The sequence below is a fragment of the Panthera pardus genome, unplaced genomic scaffold, assembly GCF_024362965.1.
Source record: "Panthera pardus isolate Hobbes unplaced genomic scaffold, ASM2436296v1 HiC_scaffold_8, whole genome shotgun sequence".
Lineage (NCBI taxonomy): Eukaryota > Metazoa > Chordata > Mammalia > Carnivora > Felidae > Panthera > Panthera pardus.
The window spans coordinates 26,426,134-26,444,253 of NW_026527013.1; the positions used below are offsets into that span (position 1 = coordinate 26,426,134).

At 44.0% G+C, this 18,120-nt stretch overlaps 2 protein-coding genes across 15 annotated transcripts in view; one reads left to right on the forward strand and one right to left on the reverse strand.

The window, feature by feature from the left end:
* The window catches only part of PXK (PX domain containing serine/threonine kinase like), a 73,765-nt gene extending 63,669 nt beyond the window's left edge, over window positions 1-10,096 (forward strand). For 4 of the 14 annotated variants that reach the window (XM_019469930.2, XM_019469927.2, XM_019469928.2 and 1 more), the window contains one exon: window positions 8,818-10,096. In XM_019469930.2, coding sequence (XP_019325475.1) covers window positions 8,818-9,023 — 206 coding nt within the window. In that variant the 3' untranslated portion in view covers window positions 9,024-10,096. Of the gene's footprint in view, window positions 1-4,939; window positions 4,978-7,526; window positions 7,564-8,817 lie in introns of those variants that run through there. The other 10 variants (XM_019469932.2, XM_019469938.2, XM_053898315.1 and 7 more) reach the window with 7 other exon arrangements.
* Window positions 10,097-10,565: 469 nt separating this feature from the next.
* PDHB (pyruvate dehydrogenase E1 subunit beta) lies at window positions 10,566-16,333 on the reverse strand. Its single transcript, XM_019469946.2, has 10 exons — window positions 16,221-16,333; window positions 16,088-16,141; window positions 14,531-14,638; window positions 14,378-14,440; window positions 14,240-14,275; window positions 13,812-14,097; window positions 12,883-12,993; window positions 12,452-12,543; window positions 11,409-11,550; window positions 10,566-11,108 (listed from the first exon to the last, which is right to left on the reverse strand). Exons 1-10 carry the CDS (start codon window positions 16,260-16,262, stop codon window positions 10,963-10,965), a joined length of 1,080 nt encoding a protein of 359 aa, XP_019325491.1. The 5' UTR covers window positions 16,263-16,333; the 3' UTR covers window positions 10,566-10,962.
* Window positions 16,334-18,120: the final 1,787 nt, after the last annotated feature.

Sequence of the window (18,120 nt, forward strand, 5' to 3'; positions counted from 1 at the left end):
GCTATCAAGAGCATTACCCATCTGCTCTCAAATACTTCTAATTGACCTTCTTAGGAAAATGACAAGCAAGCATAAACGGAATAGTTTACAAACTTCTGCTATAAGAGTGTACAAACTTCTTACTCAGCTTACTTCTGGCTGGTGGGTCTCTCCTCTTGCTGACCGAGGATGGTTACTGGTGGTTTGCTGGGGAATGCTCTGGGCCAGGACCCGTTTTGAGGAGCCAAGTACCTGGCTCGTGGGAATGATCATTCTTTTCCCTGGCTGACTTTGTCAGCAGATTTTACAAGAAAGCCCCCAAATATTGATCAAGGGAGAGTCTCGTCTTTTCCGTCTTGTGTAGGGGTGAGTTGTATAGGCTGGTCAGAAATTTCTGGAGCTCCGCTGCCCAGATCATGTTGAACCATTTTCTGGAAGAAAGGATATTAATTTCATACCCCTTAGACATTTGAAGGAAATTGGAGAGAATGAATAGTGAGAACCCATAAACACTTTAACATATAAGGTGTCTCTTTAATCATATTGAACATCTACTGTATGCATTAGGTATAGTCCTGGGAAGTTAACTGCCAGTTCTCATTTTTAAATGCCTCAGGGAATTCTCCATCTATATGGATTTTTTTTCATGAATCCTCTGATTTACCTGTGTTTTGAATGGGAGCTATCTCATACTGTAGCAGGTTTGCATGAGACGAGGGAATTTTCAGAAGGAGAGAAGAAAAAGGGGGAATTTTTGGTAATGAGAGTCAATGTTGGAAAAACTTTGAGGTGAGTGGGAGTGGTAGGGGGCGTTACTGTGAATTTTGATCATACCTATTCTGAAAGGGAGTTGTGAGGATTGAGAGGGAAAACATATGTGAGGCCCCAAGCACAAAGCCTGGCACAAGTGATAAGTTCCCAGCAAATACTGGCTCCTTCTTTCCTTTATCTCCTTTAACGTTTTGTTGATGAAATTAGCAACTCAGCCCTAAAGACTGTACTCTGACCTCTGCTGGGCACTTATTGTAATGCATCTCTTAAAAATGAGAACTAGCCTTTGCCTGTCAACCCAGCATTTCTGGCCTTGAACAATGAATTTATTCATTCAGTTATTCACGATGCATTTAGTGAGAGGCTGAAATGTCCTGGGCACTGTGGTTGGCCCTGGCTTACAGGGACGAATAGACAGGGACCTAGCTCATGTGGAGTCGCATTTCTAGAGCCTCTCAAGAGCTCCAAAATGATAGACATAATTAAGCAAATGCTTTCCTTGAGGTCCAACCATGGTAATTTTCTTTTTTTTTCTCCCAATATTTACCCTCCTTCAACAGAGACTCTCCCCCCGAAAATCTAGTCCTCCAGCAAGCAGCGTCCCAAGCTTCTGTGCTGTGCGAGGCATGAGGGAGCCACAAACACGTAGTAGCTTCATGCAGCTGTGCCCATGGCTGATGCTCCGTAAATCCTTGTTGCTGGATTTGCTTGGGCTTGCTCTGCCTTCAGGGCCTCTGCTGGGAGAGAGCAGACTCCCAGCCTAGGGGTGGCATCTTCTGGCTGGTCAGCCCCCTGCTTAGACTGGCCCCTCCTTCCAGGACAGGAGGCCAGGCTTCTCCAGTGGGCTCATCTTTCTCGTTGCCTCTCTGCACTATCTTGTTGCTGGAATCACATTTGCTCTAATTTATGGCTTTACTTCTAGGCTAAGGTAATGGTTAAAAAAAAATGGCATGCTTACCTGGGAACCAAGTCAAGAATAGGTCTTCTAGCTTTATGATCAAATGCAATTTTCTCAAGAAAGGAAGGAAAAATCTTCACTTTCAAGGGCTAGTATTAAAAAAAGTATTCTTGCTCAAGGTAGCATCTCAAAAACACAATCTGGGAGCCCCTTAGGAAGGAACTACACCTCAGGCCGGGGAACCTAAACTCAAGGGCGAACACTTGCTAGTTCTGGGACCTTGAACCAGACTGTTGGCCTCCCTGCACTTCAGGTGTTCCCATGTGTCAGTGAGGATAATGACAGTGCCTGCCTATGGGAGTTATTACAAAGTTCCAGAGCATTTCCTGGGTGTGGGGTTAGAACAGCACTGGGTGTATAGTAAGCCCTCGGTACACCGTTCCTTACTGGGACGCCTTGGATGAGTCATTTTCCATGTCTAGGTATTGTTTACCTCATCTGTCAGAGGCAAAAAATGTGGGAATTAAGAGGAGACCATCTCACAGTCCCTTCTAATCAAGCATAGTGTAAATCTACTGGGGGCCCTGTGTGCTCAACAATAGGTCAGTGTAGGCAAGTTCAGTTTGACCGCATTGCCTTCCTTCCTGAAAGTATCAGTTTTAAGCACATACATGACAGCTTAGGGTATTCTTAAGCCCTGTTACTTTTAGTATGGAGCAGAAGTGACAGATGTTTCTAAGTGAAGGAGTGTCACCCTCATGAGCTCTTTCCAACAATTGCGTAAGTATGGGGCCTCTCCCATTTCTTACTGCACCTGCCTGCTATGGAGCCTCTTGAGGTATAAATATGTCCCTGAGTTTGGTGGTGATTCCATTGGGAGGGGTGGGATTCTCTAAAACTCTTGTGTTGGATCCTTATATTTTCGGTGAGAACATTCCTTTCTTTTCTGCTAAAGGTTATGCTCCCTACCTCTGGACAGTCACTCTTTCAAGAGCTTTAAAATTCTTTATCCTGACTTTTTTCATGGTAAATATCACCAACTCGTGTTTACACTCTGTATTCATAGAAATGAGTGGTTTAGAAGATCCAAATCTCCATACACACCGGGTTTGGGAAGGCTAAGTAAAGCAGGAGACCCTACATTATTGTTGTTTTTAATAACTGTATCTAACATATTGTAGGCACTTATTTTGTGCTAGGCACTGTTCTAAGTGATTTACAGTCATTGTTTTAATCCTTATGAATACCTTCCTATCCAATGAGAGTAGTTTCTACTATAGCTCCATTTTAAAGACACAGAAGCAGAGGCTCTAGTGAGGTGACAGACTTTGACCAAGGTCACACAAGCGGGGGGTGCTAGAGCCAGGATCCAAACTTGCTTCTGTCTTTGCTCTTTTACCCCTACCAATTTTCATCAGGTGCCTGTTCCCTTGGGTGCACTGCAGGGTGCTGTTAAATATTGACCAGTGGCAGGAAAAGAACCCTGAAAGTGGAGTCGGAAAACCCTGGCTGTGGGTCTGCCACTTCCCAGCTGTGACCTTGGACAAGTAATTTCCATTCTTTGAAGCTGTCTTTTAAAGGAATTCCTAATCTGTATTAGGTAACGTGCAAAAACAAAGCTTTATAAGCAGTAAAGTACTACCAAGCATAAGCTATAAATGCCCTGCAAGAGAATTCTAGCCCTTCATGCTTGCAGCTTATAATTTAATGTAATAATTTTGAAGAGAGAGTTGGCAATTTATAGAAAACTCAGTGTGTAAGAAAGAGTGGGGAAAGAGAAGTTTCATATCTGGAGATCTGGAGAAGGGAAAACAGAGCCTTATGGGCACAAAGTGACCAGAAGCTTAAATAATAGGAAGGATGGTTAAGAATAAATGAGGCACACACACAAAAAATGTATTTATTGAGAATGTTGGAGTTTCCAGAATTTGTCTAGCCAGGTTAAAGTCTGAAACCCGATCTAGGCTCAGAATCCATGTCTCTGGCCATAAGAATTGCCCCCTTTTCTTTTCTTCCTTTTTTTTTTTTTAATTTTTTAAATGTTTATTTATTTTTGAGACAGAGGGAGACAGAGCGCGAGTGAGGGAGGGGCAGAGAGAGAGGGAGACACAGAATCTGAAACAGGCTCCAGGCTCCGAGCTGTCAGCACAGAGCCCGATGCAGGGCTCAAACCCACAAGCCGTGAGATGATGACCTGAGCCGAAGTCAGACGCTTAACCGACTGAGCCACCCAGGCGCCCCACGAATTGCCCCCTTTTCTAAAGACCTACACATACACAAAGCAGTTCCCATCTTTGGGATGAACAGCTCTGCCTGCAGCGCTTCTCTGAAGAGTGTGTTGGCTCTGCTCTCCCGCCCTCTTAGTCTCCCTCCCCCACTTCCCAGCCCAAGCGTGTAAGCTCCTCCCTTGAGCCGTGGGCTGTTTCGGGTGGAAGTGGCACAGGGCAGTATCCCCGGCATCCTCCCAGAGCTGTCCCACGTGAGTGGTCAGTCTGCCCAGCCCCTCATGGGCCTCATTTCTCAGCCCCTCCACAGACAAAGGGATTTTCCTCTGGACAGTAGGGCACATTGGTTCATCAGGAACTCTGGGATTCCCTGTCAGGAAGGCATTATCCTTCACATTTTGCCAGGAATCCAGTCAGTCAAAAGGAAGACAAGAACGTTTGCCTTGCTTTTTTTCTTTTTAATGGTTTCATGGCCTAAAGTAAGCAAATGCCACTCACTGACCAGTTCAGCCTGTAGAGCCCAGCTGCCTTCGGGGAGGGGCCTCTCATCCCTGGCCTGGAGCTCGCCTTAGACCTGCCCTGTGCTCCTGCTCTTCCCAACTTTAAAAAGACAGGTCTCCATTTTAGACTATGGAAGGCTTGATTGGAAAAAAGTGATAGACTTCTTGGTAGACTGTCCTTATTTAGCAATAGAACTAATTGCATTTCCAGTACCCATTCCACTTTTCAGGCAGGGTAGAACCTTCACAGGTCTTCTGAAGTGAGTGTTGTAAACAAAAACAGCACCTAAGTGGCTCAGAAAAACAGAACAAAGAGTATGAAGAGGAAAATGACTCCCTGGTTGCTCTATTAGCATGTTTGCCATGTTCTAAAAAAGTCCAGTGCGTTTTGCAGTTAAATATAGCCTAGTTTGGCAGTGAGAATAATAAGCATGTGATTCAAACTAATATTTTACTGTCTCTTACTATTTGATTAAATGACACTAAAAGCTGAATAATGACTTGTGTCCCTCTCTCTCTCTCTCTGTCTCTGTCTCTGTCTCTGTCTCTGTCTTTGCTGTTTTCAGTAGAGCATGCACCATTTTGAACGTGAATTTTCGGTAAAGTAAGCTATACTGATTTCTCTAACTTTAAAGATGCTCTGTTTCTGGATATGAAATGGGACCCAGTGCATCTAGATCACTGAAGTGATGAACAAATGGGAAAGCAGATTTGAGATGATTTCCTTCTCTGAACACTTAAATGAAATGCAGCATCTTTAAAAAGCACCCAAGTGACTTCATTATTCATTTCATTTTCACCCTGACCTTCAAAATCTTCATTTCCCCTCTGATGGTAGTTTTAAAACACAGCCCTAAAACCTAAAAATCAACTGCATGGCGTTTTGGCATATTTTAATTTCACAAAGCAGGGTCCCAAAGTCCTTGTGCAGCAAAAATATCGGTTCCTTATCACTCTGATGAAGGGAAAGAGTGTTAGCCGGTTGAGTTCTTGGTTACAGGAAGACAACTCACTGGCTTTTATAACTGGCAGTAGGGAAAAGTTCTTTTTTAAGCATCCCTAATAATTCTTGAGTTGAGACACGAGTGCAGCCTCCTCATCTATCTGAGGCAGAAGACAAAGGCAGTTGCCAAGAGCTGGGGGCTGCCTGCTTCCAGGGGGTCACTGCTGTCTGTTCTCTCTCGAGGGTAGCCAGCAGCTGTGGTGTTGGTCTGGTGGCCACGTGGCCTCCCCACTTCTATTCGTGGATCACAAAGGACTTCAGACCTACCAAGACCTGTAGACTGCCCACTGCTAAAACTGACCCCAAAGAAAGGGGATCCCCAGATGTCCTTCCCACGAGGCTGGTGAGGATGTTTCTGGCAAGACATTCTTCCCTGGGTCTAACATATGCTCTTCCTGCAACGGTCCATGGCCTGTTCCAGGGCCTCTGCTGGATTGCCGGGTTCCCATTAGTTTGGTGGATAGGATTCTGGGGAGGATAGAGTAGTTGATTTTTGGTCTTTTTGCCCAAGAGTAGGTAAGGTAGGAGAGAACTGGGTATAATTATAGATCAGCTGTTTTGGAGCATCCCTCATTCTGGGTTTTTGCAGGCCAGTATTTTTCAACGCTTGGTGAATTCAGTTAGCAAGCAATCCAACATGGAATCTGCCTGGTCTTGTCTATGGCCTGGGGATAAGGGCTATCAGATAACCCGTGGTGGGGAGAGCTTGTTCACATCTGAGGAGTCAGTGGCATTCAGGCATTAGGCAGTTGTTCCCAGGTTTGCCACAGGCCAAATAGCCAACTCTGAATTTGGCCCTTATTAATACTGCTAATTGTTAGAATGTATTATAGCTTAAGCCCCAACAAACCTTTAAAGGAAGCTTGTGAACTATAGAGAAGGCAAAAAGAAAAAGCCAAAAACCATGGTAGGGCTTACAGTCAGAGACTGAGTCCCTGGTCTGTGTTCCTGCTTCCTCCAGCGTTGGCCTTCTGACTCCCAGACCTCCTCCCCACTTCCAGAGTGTTCTGAGCTGGCAAGTTGAGGTCTGGCGTTGCCCTGATAGTACATGTCAAGATCTGCCCTGGTTGTTGCAGGCCCAGTGAGGAAAAGTGGGTCTCGTGGGACATTAGGCCCTTTGGGATTGGTCCGGCTCTCCATGACCCTGCTCTTTACCATTGGATGAGTAGGTCATTTGCTTTACAAGCATGGGTTACTCTGTGGCACTTGGGACTATGTATTTATTTATGCTGCCTACATATTCTGAGAGATTCATTTAAAGTCCTAACAATGTCAGCCTTTACTTGGAAAATGAAGATCCATGTACTGAACATCACCTGCAACTCCCAAACTCTGGGATAGTGAATTTGCACTTTTAATTTTGAGTGCCTGGTGATGAAGCCAAAGTCAAGGGTTGGCTCCTTGTGAAGACCAGGCAGATTTGTTCTGTGCCAAGAGGCAACCCATATCCAAGTCCAGCTGCTGAGGCCTGCCTCTAGCCTCCCAGAATCCTGGGCTAGAGGGGTAACTGGTCTCTGGATGGCTAGCTCTATGCCTTTAGCAGAAAGAACTCAAGTGCTGTCGCAGCCCAGAGCCTGCCTTCTTTCTTGTAACCTGCAGTGACTCTTCTCCAGGGTTAAAGCACAAAGCTGGCAGGCGGAAACCCTGGAGCTCCTTGACATCAGGCCCTGAATGTCAAGTCCAGATTCTGCCGCCCTTTGCCGGTCATTGGGTAGTGCTGAGGGTTACTGTTGCCCGCTGACTCCTCCAGGCTCTCTCGGTGCTGCATTTGAGTTCCAAGAGCCTTCAGAGACCATTTCCTCTCCTCCTGGTATTTCATCAGCCACTATCCAAAAACCCCCTTCAGAGGAATGCTTCTGTCACACACCGTCGCTGCTCTTCTCACCTCAGCAATCATTTGTGCGTTTAAAGTCCTTTTTATCTTTGTAGCCCGGTAACATAGAGCTGGGAACATTTGTCCACAATCCACCCTGGCAGAGCACATAATAGAACTTCATTCATTAGTTGTTACTGTATGGAACCAAGGAGAATTACATTTTGTTCATTTGTCTGTATTTAATATTTATTTGTATTGCTGTACTTTCATGATTTGAGAATTCTAAGATTGCAGAGCATGAATGTGTGTATCTGTGTGATTCTTTTAATTTCAGCTGCCTTAGGTTTGGGTAAAAGATGTAAGGAAGGTAAGTGGTTTTCTATGAAATACTTTGTTATGTGTCACATTTGGTAAAAAGGATGCTCTTACCCAAGTATTTTATTGGTGATCCTGAAACACTCACCCATATAAATTCAAGTGGCAATTGGTATATTTATTTACCATCACAGCTCAGTAGCAGCTTAGGGGGGAAAACTACCTACCAGAATGTCTGGCTGGTGTAGCCCTAGGAGGGGCTGAGGGTAAGGCCAGAAAAAGATAGTGGAGTTACCGAGAGCTGCAAGGGTCACAGGAAATGGGCAACCAACTCTGTGGCACAAGCAAGTGCTTTAAGGAAGGTCTTTGGCTGTACTCCGTTTTTATTTTGTCCTAGGAGAATAATTCATTCATTGATTCAAAACTATAAAATTAAACTGCCAAATGTTCACATGCTTGGAAGCTAAGGGGAAGTTTCAGATACGCTTCCAGTTTCCTTCTCCTTGCCCACTAGGGTAGAGTCTTTCCTGCTGCTTCAGCAAAGATGTAGGGTTAGTGCAGCTCCATCCTGGCCCTGGGTTAGGCCACAGTGGAAGGAAGGGGGCTGAGGAAGATTGCCTCCCTGAGAATACCATTGCCAGGGAGAGAGCCCGCTGCCCCCTGCTTCACTGTTAACGGTTACTCGCATTTTATATTTCTTTAATGCAGCCTAATAGGAAATGACTATTGGAGACAGATGGCCCTGGGGAGCCCATAACTCAGCCCCTCCTTGCCGAGAATCCAGTTTGTCATTTTACATTAAATCACATCCTTCAAATATTGTGTGTGCTGGCGCAGCTAAAGAAATGTTCATCCTTTATTAGTCACTGTTACTCAGGTAGCCCAACTCTGTGCATACAAATGTCTATCTTTACTTGCTAGCTCAGAGGTGGTGCTGCCCAGGACCTGGCTAAAGTAGCTAATGGAGCTTTTCTCTTGGGACCATTGCTAGAATTTGGAAATGGAGTTAGGGCTCATCTACCCAGAGAAAATGTCACTCTGCAGAGTTTCGTGCAATCTGTGATATTTGTTCAGTCTTTTCCCACATGACTATTACTGGGAGAAACGGCAACCTTTAATTACTTCCCCTTTGATGCTTGTAGCTTCCTTGTTTGGTATTTGAAAAAAAACATACAGCACTGGGTAATCTTGGTCTCTCTGAGGGAGAAACATTTGCAGTCTCCTCAAAGCTCGTTGCACCCAGGACCGAGCAGGAGCCTGTGTGCTGGGTGTTTGGAGATGATACTGACTGCGCGTTCTTTCCTCCGTAGGGATGTCCACATTACCTCCACCGCCTCCGCCTCCGCCACCAGCAGCTCCCTTGCTTCCTGCGAGCACAGAGGCGCCTACACAGCTCCCGCCCCAGGCTGTGAATGGCGTGAGCCGAGGGGCCTTACTCAGCTCCATCCAGAATTTCCAAAAGGGAACTTTGAGGAAAGCCGAAACCTGTGATCACAGTGCTCCTAAGATCGGCTGAAGATTCGTGTTTACACTTGGAGGGAAAAGTTCTTTGTTTTTTCCTCCCACCTCCAGCCCCTAAAGCACTCTCTTTCCGGATGAACAATTGCTGAGCCAGTAAAGCCACATACTGTTTTGCAGATGCTCATCTAAGAGGCTTCTCAAGAGGGAAATATCCAAGTAGAATAAAGTCAGGCTGGCGTTTCTGCCTTAAGAAATAATTCGCTCCTTTATTACCACTTTAAAGGAGTCTTGTTCATCCTCTAATGGGCATCTTTTGGGGGCAGCAGCATATTGGAGTCAACATTTGCACCAACTTAAGGAAATGGACAGAAAAACAATGACAATATTCACTGCCAGCAGTGAATGACCTTTGTGTTGCAATCCCTCCCATCCCATCAGACACTCCCAGAAATGTTCCCCTCATAGTTCATTTCTCTATATAAAGCATTTTCTGGTTATTTCTTAGATTAAGTCCCATTCTTGCTACTTTATTTCCTTAGACATTAACACCGTAGTCCACAGCATAGTTACGTCATGGAGTCAGAGGAGCAACTGAGTTCATTTTCCACTCAAATAGACGGGGCCAAGTCAAGTCCATAACATTCTCTAGGTTCTAACAGGAATACTGCTGTGGTTACAGAACTCAGGGCTGCTAAGGCAACCACTCTTGACTCACGGTTCCTTTGAGTTTGAGTGTATTGAGACAGATGTTAACATCAGGAAAAGCTCTTGCCAATTAGAGGACCTTCTTAATCCTCAGCAATAAAGTTAAGTTTGTAGTTTGGGGGGAGGGGGTTACTATTACAACAAAAGTAAATTTGGCATCCATAGAAATCAGTTCTGATTTTTGAAAGATTTGTCCAAATATATCATTTTTTTAATGTTACTCATTAGATCCTTTATCCTACAATTTGCTTAAACCCTTAAATAAATTGCACTTTAAAGGATTATAAGTAATCCATTTAAAAATTCAAATACACACATCAGTGTTGGTTACTATGCAGAGAGAATGTCATTGTGTATAGTTTCATTTAATCTGTGACAAATGTTCAGCTGTATTTTTTATTAAAATAAACTATGTCAAGAAAATGTGTTGTCTATAGCTTGGCTAGATATTGTAAGTGGGAATTTTTTGTGGGAGCTTTTAGAAACATAGATCCACACAGTATTTCTAGTTTCCTTCCCACCTATCCTATGTCTCTTTTGTGTGCTATTTTCCCTCTTAATTACTAAAAGCTAACAATCCTGTCTTGCTATCTAAATTAGACACCACTTCTATGTTTCTAGAACTAACTTAAACCTGTCTTTTCTGTCTCAACTTCTAAAGAGGACAGCAGATGGCAAATGTCTGGTTTTTGGCCATGGGAAGAATACCTGACAGGAATTTTGGTTTAATTTTGATGGGAACCCTAATAGAATCAGACATTTGAAGAGTCTGTGGACAAGTCCCTGTTGCAAGTGTGATGGCAGTTTAGGTGATCAGAATCGCTAATTTTGTTCCAGAATTTTAAGACTCTTCCTGTCCCACATTTATTACTTCAAGAATATAAAAATATAATTAGTCATAGGAATTCCTTTATTCCTTATCAAAACAACCTAACGGCAAATGTACATAATATGCCTTTATTTTTACATACAAGTTGTCATTTTTGGATACATCTTTCAGCAGAACTCTGCCACATTCATACGTTGTCTTTGTGAGAGGGTGAAATTTTACATCAGCCTTATTCAAAGACCATGGTAATTGTAACACAAAAAAAAACCACCCTGGAGTCTAGGGTGGGAGAGAAGAGTTTTTCCACATACAAGCACATTTAAACTTATTCCAAGTACAAAAACATCTGTGTTGTTGCTTTAGACATAACTTTATGAATCATAAGGTCTTACAGTATAATCCAGGTGAAGTATCAGGACGTACTTTAGTAAATCCCAATGACTTGAAATTCAAGTCCAAACTAGATATTTAATGTTTTCTTTATTGCAAATATGATGTCTTTAACCTGAGGTACCGAGTTGTCTTCTAGAATCTTTGCATAAGGCATAGGGACATCAGCACCAGTGACGCGAACTGCAGGAGCATCCAGGAAATTGAATGCAGGGCCTAGGAGAGAAGGACGCTCAACTGAGAGAAGCAAGAAAAGCCACTGAGGACCAACACCTTCGCACAGGAAGTGTGGCTCTCCAAAGAAGAGAAAATCTAAAGGAATACTAATTACGGGGATTGTTTCTGGCTTTGTTTTTTTAAACATTCACCCAAAGGAAAAATGCCAAGGTGACAAGGTGAAAGTTGAGGCATTTGGTCACCCTTAGCCTCTGATCTCTATCCAGTATCCAGGTACACACTTGACTATTCTAGTCAATAGGTGGACCATTCTAGAACCAGTTTCTCTGAAGTAAGTACCTTCCATGATCCTGGCACAAATTTCAGCTCCTACTCCAAACTGTGGCCAGCCTCCTTCCACAGTTATCAGATGATTGGTCTTCATGACACTGGCTTCTATTGTTTCAATGTCCATTGGTCTGATGGTTCGCATATTTATCACCTAAACAAAGATACGCCTTATGGAGCCACTGTGCCACAGATAGTCTCACTCCCATAATGGCACTCCCTGTTTGGTTTCCTGTTAATCTCGGGGTCTAGGAAAATCTAATCTGCCTACTCAAGAACAAAATGGTAAAAAATAAATTGTAATTAAAACGAAAGTCTTTCTCTCTACCACAAGGAGCCCTGTTAAGAATTCACTTACCCTCAGGGTGCCTGGGTTAAACCTCCGACTCTTGATTTCAGTTCAGGTCATGATCTCACGGTTTGTGAGTTCGAGCCCCGCATCAGGCCACCGCTGACCACGCAGAGCCTATTTGGGATTCTCTCTCTTTCTCCCTCTCTGCCCCTACCCCTCTCTCTCCCTCTCTCACAAAATAAACTTAAAAAAAAAATTCACTTATCCTCCTGGACTTTAACTTCCTTCTCATCAAAACAACTAATAACAACTGACTGCTCACCATGTGCCAGGCGCCACACTAAGTGTGATTCTCACAACCACCCTGATGGGACAGTAAATGTGCTCTCCTCAGTTTACCGCTGACAGGGCTGAGATTCAGAGTATGTATCTTGTTCAAGTAGAACTAGCAAGTGGTAGGTCCTGGATGTGAAAGGGTAAGACACCGATTTCTAAGTTTCCCCTTCTCCCAACCTCCAGCTCCAACGCTGGCTCCCCACTTGAGAAAGCAGGTACTCTTCTAAAAGATCCAACCTATGTGGTAAAAAGCTAGGTATCTGAAAAGCAAGCGGGTTCCCAGCTTCATGCAGAGGCAGAACTGAGTGACAAACCAAGAGTTTTACACTTAGGGGAGTTGGAATTCTGTAGTAGGCTAACTATTTCTGGATCTTAAAACTAAAAGGAAACTTTCTGATTCTTTAAGAATAAATGAATGTCCATATACCTCACATTCAATTCCTTCTTTGGATAGCACCGTTGCAGCTTCTAAGCAGTGGCCCACGGGTCTTGAATGGGAAACTACAGTTATGTGTGTCCCTGAAACAGAGCAATCACAGATCAGAGGCCGGGTTGGCACGAAACCTGCCGTACTGCTCTGCGGCCACGGCAGCTCTTGTTCACGTGTAAAATCTTCAGCTCCGCTCCATTCCAGTGGGATGAGGAATGTGGCAGCCTCCCTAAAGATGAAATACAAATCTACTGGGCTGAGATTTAGGAAAGCACAAGCGTATGAGCAACTCATGACACATTCTTAACTTGAACTCATCCTGTAGTTTCCTGATCAAAGTAAAAAGCAATAACTTAAGACCGAATCTGACCAACATAAGTAGAGTGGCTGAATTACAAATAATGTTTAAATGTACTAAGTTCTCTTACCTTGCCTTTCTATTTTGGCCTTTCCAATGGGAATCAGAAAATCTTTTGATTGAGCTTCTGAGGGAAATTCAAAAGGAACTCCATACATCAGTTCGTTCTCTAGCACCACCACTGCAAAATACAAAAATAAAAAAAGAGAGAGAGAAAGTAAGCACAAGAAGGGAGAGACAGAGGAAATGGGAGAGAAAAAAAAAATTTTTTTAAGTTTATTTTGAGAGAGAGAGCATGTGTCAGTAGGGTAGGGGCAGAGAGAGGAGGAGAGAGAATCCCAAGCAGGCTCCACACTATCAGTGCAAAGCCCAATGCGGGGCTCGATCCCGTGAACCATGAGATCATGACCTGAGCCAAAACCAAGAGCTGGACGCTTAACTGACTGAGCCACCCAGGTGCCCCATGGAAGGAGAGAATCTTAAGCGGCTCCACACTCAGCACAGAGCCTGACTCAGGGCTCAATCTCATGACTGTGCGATCATGACCTGAGCTGAAGTCAAGAGCTGGAAACTCAACCACTCAATTCACTGAGCATCCAGGCACCATGCAAAATACAGATATTTAACAAAAGTAACTACGTGACTAAATGTATTTTCAACACTAACAATCATTATGTGAAAAGTTTCACTGTGCTGATTAGGAGACCTCATATCTGTCACGTCCAGTAGCCCTGAATGGTTTAGGTACTGGCATTTACAGTCTGGCCAATCCTAATTTTACCTGTTGCAATTAAACCAGTGTTGTAGGTACCTAACAGGCTCCCTTACAGCAGGAAAACAAAAATAAAACAACTTTTAAATTGTGTTTATTGTCTCTGTAAATCATTAACATTTTATATGATCTAAGCCTAACTAGAAGCCTATAAGGGTTCCTTCCAGGCAAAGATTTCAATTTAGTTCTTTAATGATCAAAAGAGACCCAAGGGTCACTCTACTAACCTGGGTTGTTATCCCGAATGGCTGATTTAATAAGTCCTTTTGCATCCTCTGAATTCCAGGGGCTGACCACCTTTAAGCCTGGGCAGTGCCCATACCAGGCAGCAAAGCACTGTGAGTGCTGGGCAGCCACGCCTGCTGAGGCGCCATTGGGCCCCCTGAAGACTATGGGCACAGACTGAAAGCCCCCTGACATGTAGTAGGTCTTGGCAGCTGAGTTTATAACCTGGTCAATGGCTTGCATTGAGAAATTGAAGGTCATAAATTCACAAATGGGCCTCAACCCAGCCTGTCAAATCAAAAACAAAGATCTTAAAAAAATGAGAAACAGCAGTAAAGAGTGGCAATCACTCCAAAATTCAAACAATGTTTTCAAAAGGTCACGTGAAAAGAAATTTCTTTGGATGAGATTCATAAAGAGGATCACATACCATGGCCGCACCCACGGCAATTCCAGCAAAGCCCATCTATAAGTAAAACACAAACACAAGTGAAAATCCATAAAAATTAGAACAGTGTACGCGTGAACAGACACGCCCTGAAAGGTCTGCTTCCTGATGGAAGCTTACCTCAGATATGGGAGTGTCTATGATCCTCTTATCTCCGTATTTCTTCCACAGGCCTCGACTAACCTAAAATTACACATTGATTTCATTACTTTTAAGTGTATCTGGGGGCAAATGGCTACCTTAATTCATATTGATTTCAGGTATCTTGATTACCTTATATGCCCCATCATACTGGGCAACTTCTTCCCCAAGCAGAAACACCTTCTCATCTCTTTCCAGCTCCTCATCCATACCTTGGTTTATAGCTTCACGAACTGTCACCTGTCACAGGGATGGGAAAAACAGTTAATAAACTATAGGATCATTCTGGATACGACTCAGATTCTCTTATAATTATGTAGGCTGCATACAGCAGAGAATATAAAAACTATCACTAGAACAGGCTTCTCTTTAAAAGTTCAAAAAATTCTTGGGGTGTGTGGGTGGCTCAGTCAGTGAAGTATCCAGCTCCAGCTCAGGTCACGATCTTGTGGTTTGTGAGTTCGAGTCCCACGTCAGGCTCTCTGCTGAGAGCTCAGAGCGTGGAGCCTGCTTCGGATCTGTCTCCCTTTCTCTCTTTCTGCCCATCCCCGCCCCCCTCTCTCAAAAATAAACATGAAAAAATTTTTTTAAATAAAAGTTAAAAAAATTCTAAAAATCTGTTTACTGGCCAGACCAGCTCATGGGTAGTTTCCTAAGTAGAAAATACACTGGGTTGTTTTATTTCCACATTTGGTATAGTGTAGGGCAGAGAACTATTAAGAAAGACTAAATAAAACTATGTTTTGAGCACTTACTAGGTGCCAGGCACTACCTTCAAAATCTACAAGTTATTTTACTAAACAGCTTGGTAGAATCCTCTAGTAAAAAAAAAAAGGGGGGGGGTGGTGGGGAATTCCTCAAAGAGGAATGATCCAACAATTCCACTTCTAAATATGCTCAAAAGAAAAAAAAAAAAAAAAAAGCAGGGACTCAGATACTCACACACCAATGTTCTTAGCAGCATCATTCACAAATCCATATTTCACAATCACATGTGAAAACACCCACATGTCCATCAAAAGATGCATGGATAAATAAGAGGTGGTATATGCATAAGATGGAATATTATTCAGCCTTAAAAAAGAAATGAAATTCTGACACATGCTACAACATGGATGAACCTTGAAAACATCATGCTAAGTGAAATAAGCCAGTCGTAAAAGGACAACCATTGTATAATTCTCCTTACAGGAGGTACCAAAAATAGATAAATTCACAGACACAGAAAGTGCAATAGAGGTTACCAGGAGCTAGGGGGAAATGAGAAGTTAGTGTTTAAGGGGTAAAGAGTGTCAGTTGGTGAGGATGATAAAGTTCTAAACACGGATGGTGGTGATGGTCTCACAACATAGTAAATGAACTTAGTGCCGCTGAACATACACTTTAAGATGGTAAATTTGGTTACGTATATTTTATTACAATAAAAAATTTTAAAGGGGGATGAGGGAAGAAGCGTCTAGTTTACTCAGGTCGCCCACAGATTCCAATGAGCCTGGAGGGGGTGACATGCCGGTGGGCTTGGCGATGGGTCACAAAACAGGAACCACGAGTCCCACGCAGGACGTGGGAACCCGCAGACCACAGGGCCGGCTGCCGCCCCCCTCACTGCATAGCGCAGGCGCGTCCCCGGTCTCCTCCCCGGGACTGAGGGACCCCCTCCCTCCCCCGGCTAGCGTCCAGGCGACTTACCTGCAGCGCCGCCGGCGCCGTTCGGTGGAAGCGCCTCCTCAGCAGCCCGGAGACCTGGAGGGGAGAGAGAGCACGCTGAGAGGGGGCGCAAGGTGGGCAGGAATCGCGCGGAGGCACCCGTGCCGCTGCCTACCTGTTCAAGGGGTCTCCGCACCAGCCCAGACACAGCCGCCATCTTGACCGTGTCCTCTAGCCGCCGCCAAATGACAACACAGCGCGGCCGCAGTCCTGTCAGGCCCCGCCTCCCCCGCCAGCTCTAGCCAATGGCAGGGAGCCGCGCCTGCGTGCCCCGCCCATCCCCCCTGGGGTGAGGGGCCGAAGGGCGGGACCAAAGTGGCGCGTGGGGTGGTTCTACAGCTCTTTCTGGGGCCTGACTCCAATCGACTTCGTCCGGAGTGGCGGCTGCTGGCATGCTGGCCGCACGTCGGGGACACGTCCCTAAGTGGTGCTCCTTGAAGCACGGGACCGAAAGTCAGACTCTGAGGAACATAATTGAAGGCTGGAGGAACCTTAAGAGTTAGGTCAGCCTTTGAGGCACTGAAAACCTTAGGGCACCAAGTAACGCTTGCGCACAGCCTAGTGTAGGAACTTTTTCCCTTGTGAATGAGCTCGGTCTTCCCTGGACTGCGGTGTCCCGTAGAACGCGAACGAGAGCTTTCATAGGTGCGTTAAGCGGCCTCTCGTGTGTCAGTCATTATGGTAAGAATTGTACAGCTCATTTAATTTTCACAGGAACCCTCTCAGGTAATTACTGTTACCATCCCTTTTTGTCCTCAAGTCACTTTGGGTTGTCAGTCATCAGAGTCCTAAAAGTCCTTTATCCAACCCTTTCAGTCTCTGTGGGCTTGACCAACCTTTTTTTTTTTTTTTTTTTTTTTTTTTTTTTTTGTCATTTCAAGCGAGATTTATTAAAAAGGGCCCCCTCCCACCTTTTTAGGTGTAACTTAAACAGTAAAATGCACATATCCACCACCTCAGAAAGTTCCCTCATGTTTCTCCCAATCATTCCCCATACATCACTCCATAGGCAATCACAGTTTCGATTTCCATCATGATAATTTGCCCTTTTTAGAATTTGAAAAAAAAAGGGAACTATACAAAGTGTACTGTTGTGTCTGACTTCTTTAGCTCAGAAAATGTTTTTGAGATTCATCCATGTTAAGTGCATCGATAGTTTATTCCTTTTTTTTTTTTTTAAGTAATCTTTACATCCAACAGTGGGGCTCAAATTCATAACCTCAAAATCAAGAGTCACGTGTGCTTCTGACGGAGCCAGCTAGGTGCCCCTCATCTTTTCTTTCTTACAGTTGTTTTTGAAAGACTAAGTCTCGCAAGAAAGAGTTTCCATGTACCCCTCACCTGTCTTTGCCTGATATCTTGTATAACCATAGTACATTGTCAGATTCCCCAGACATTGGTACAATGCTGTTAACTCAGGTAGAGATTTTATTCAGCTTTCATCAGTTTTTATATGCGTTCTTGGGGAAAGCATAATAATCCTGTAGAACTGCATCACATGTACAGATTCATGTAACTGCCACCACTATCACAATACAGAATTATTCCATCACCACAAAGCAACTTCTTCATGTTACCTCATAGTCACACCTTCCTCCGCCCCTATCTACTGGCAACCAGTAATCTGTTCTCAGTGACTATAATTTGTTACTTCAAGAGTGTTTTGTACATTGAATTGTACAATATGTAACTCTTGGAGTTACTATTGTCACTCAGACTAATGCTCTTGAGATCCATTCAAATTGTTGCACGTGTCAACGTTTTGAACCCTTTTATTGCCCAGTAGTTGTATGTTTATCCATTCACCCTTTGAAGGACCTTTGGGTTGTATCCATTTTCAGCTATTACCAGTAAAGCTGCGATGAACATTGGCTCATAGGTTTTTGTGTGAACCTTAGTTTTCATTTCTTCAGGTAAATACTGAGAAGGATATCAAAATGTTTTTCCAAAGTGGCTATACCATTTTATGTTACCTCCAACAAGGTATGAGACATCCAGTTGCTCTGGATCCTTGC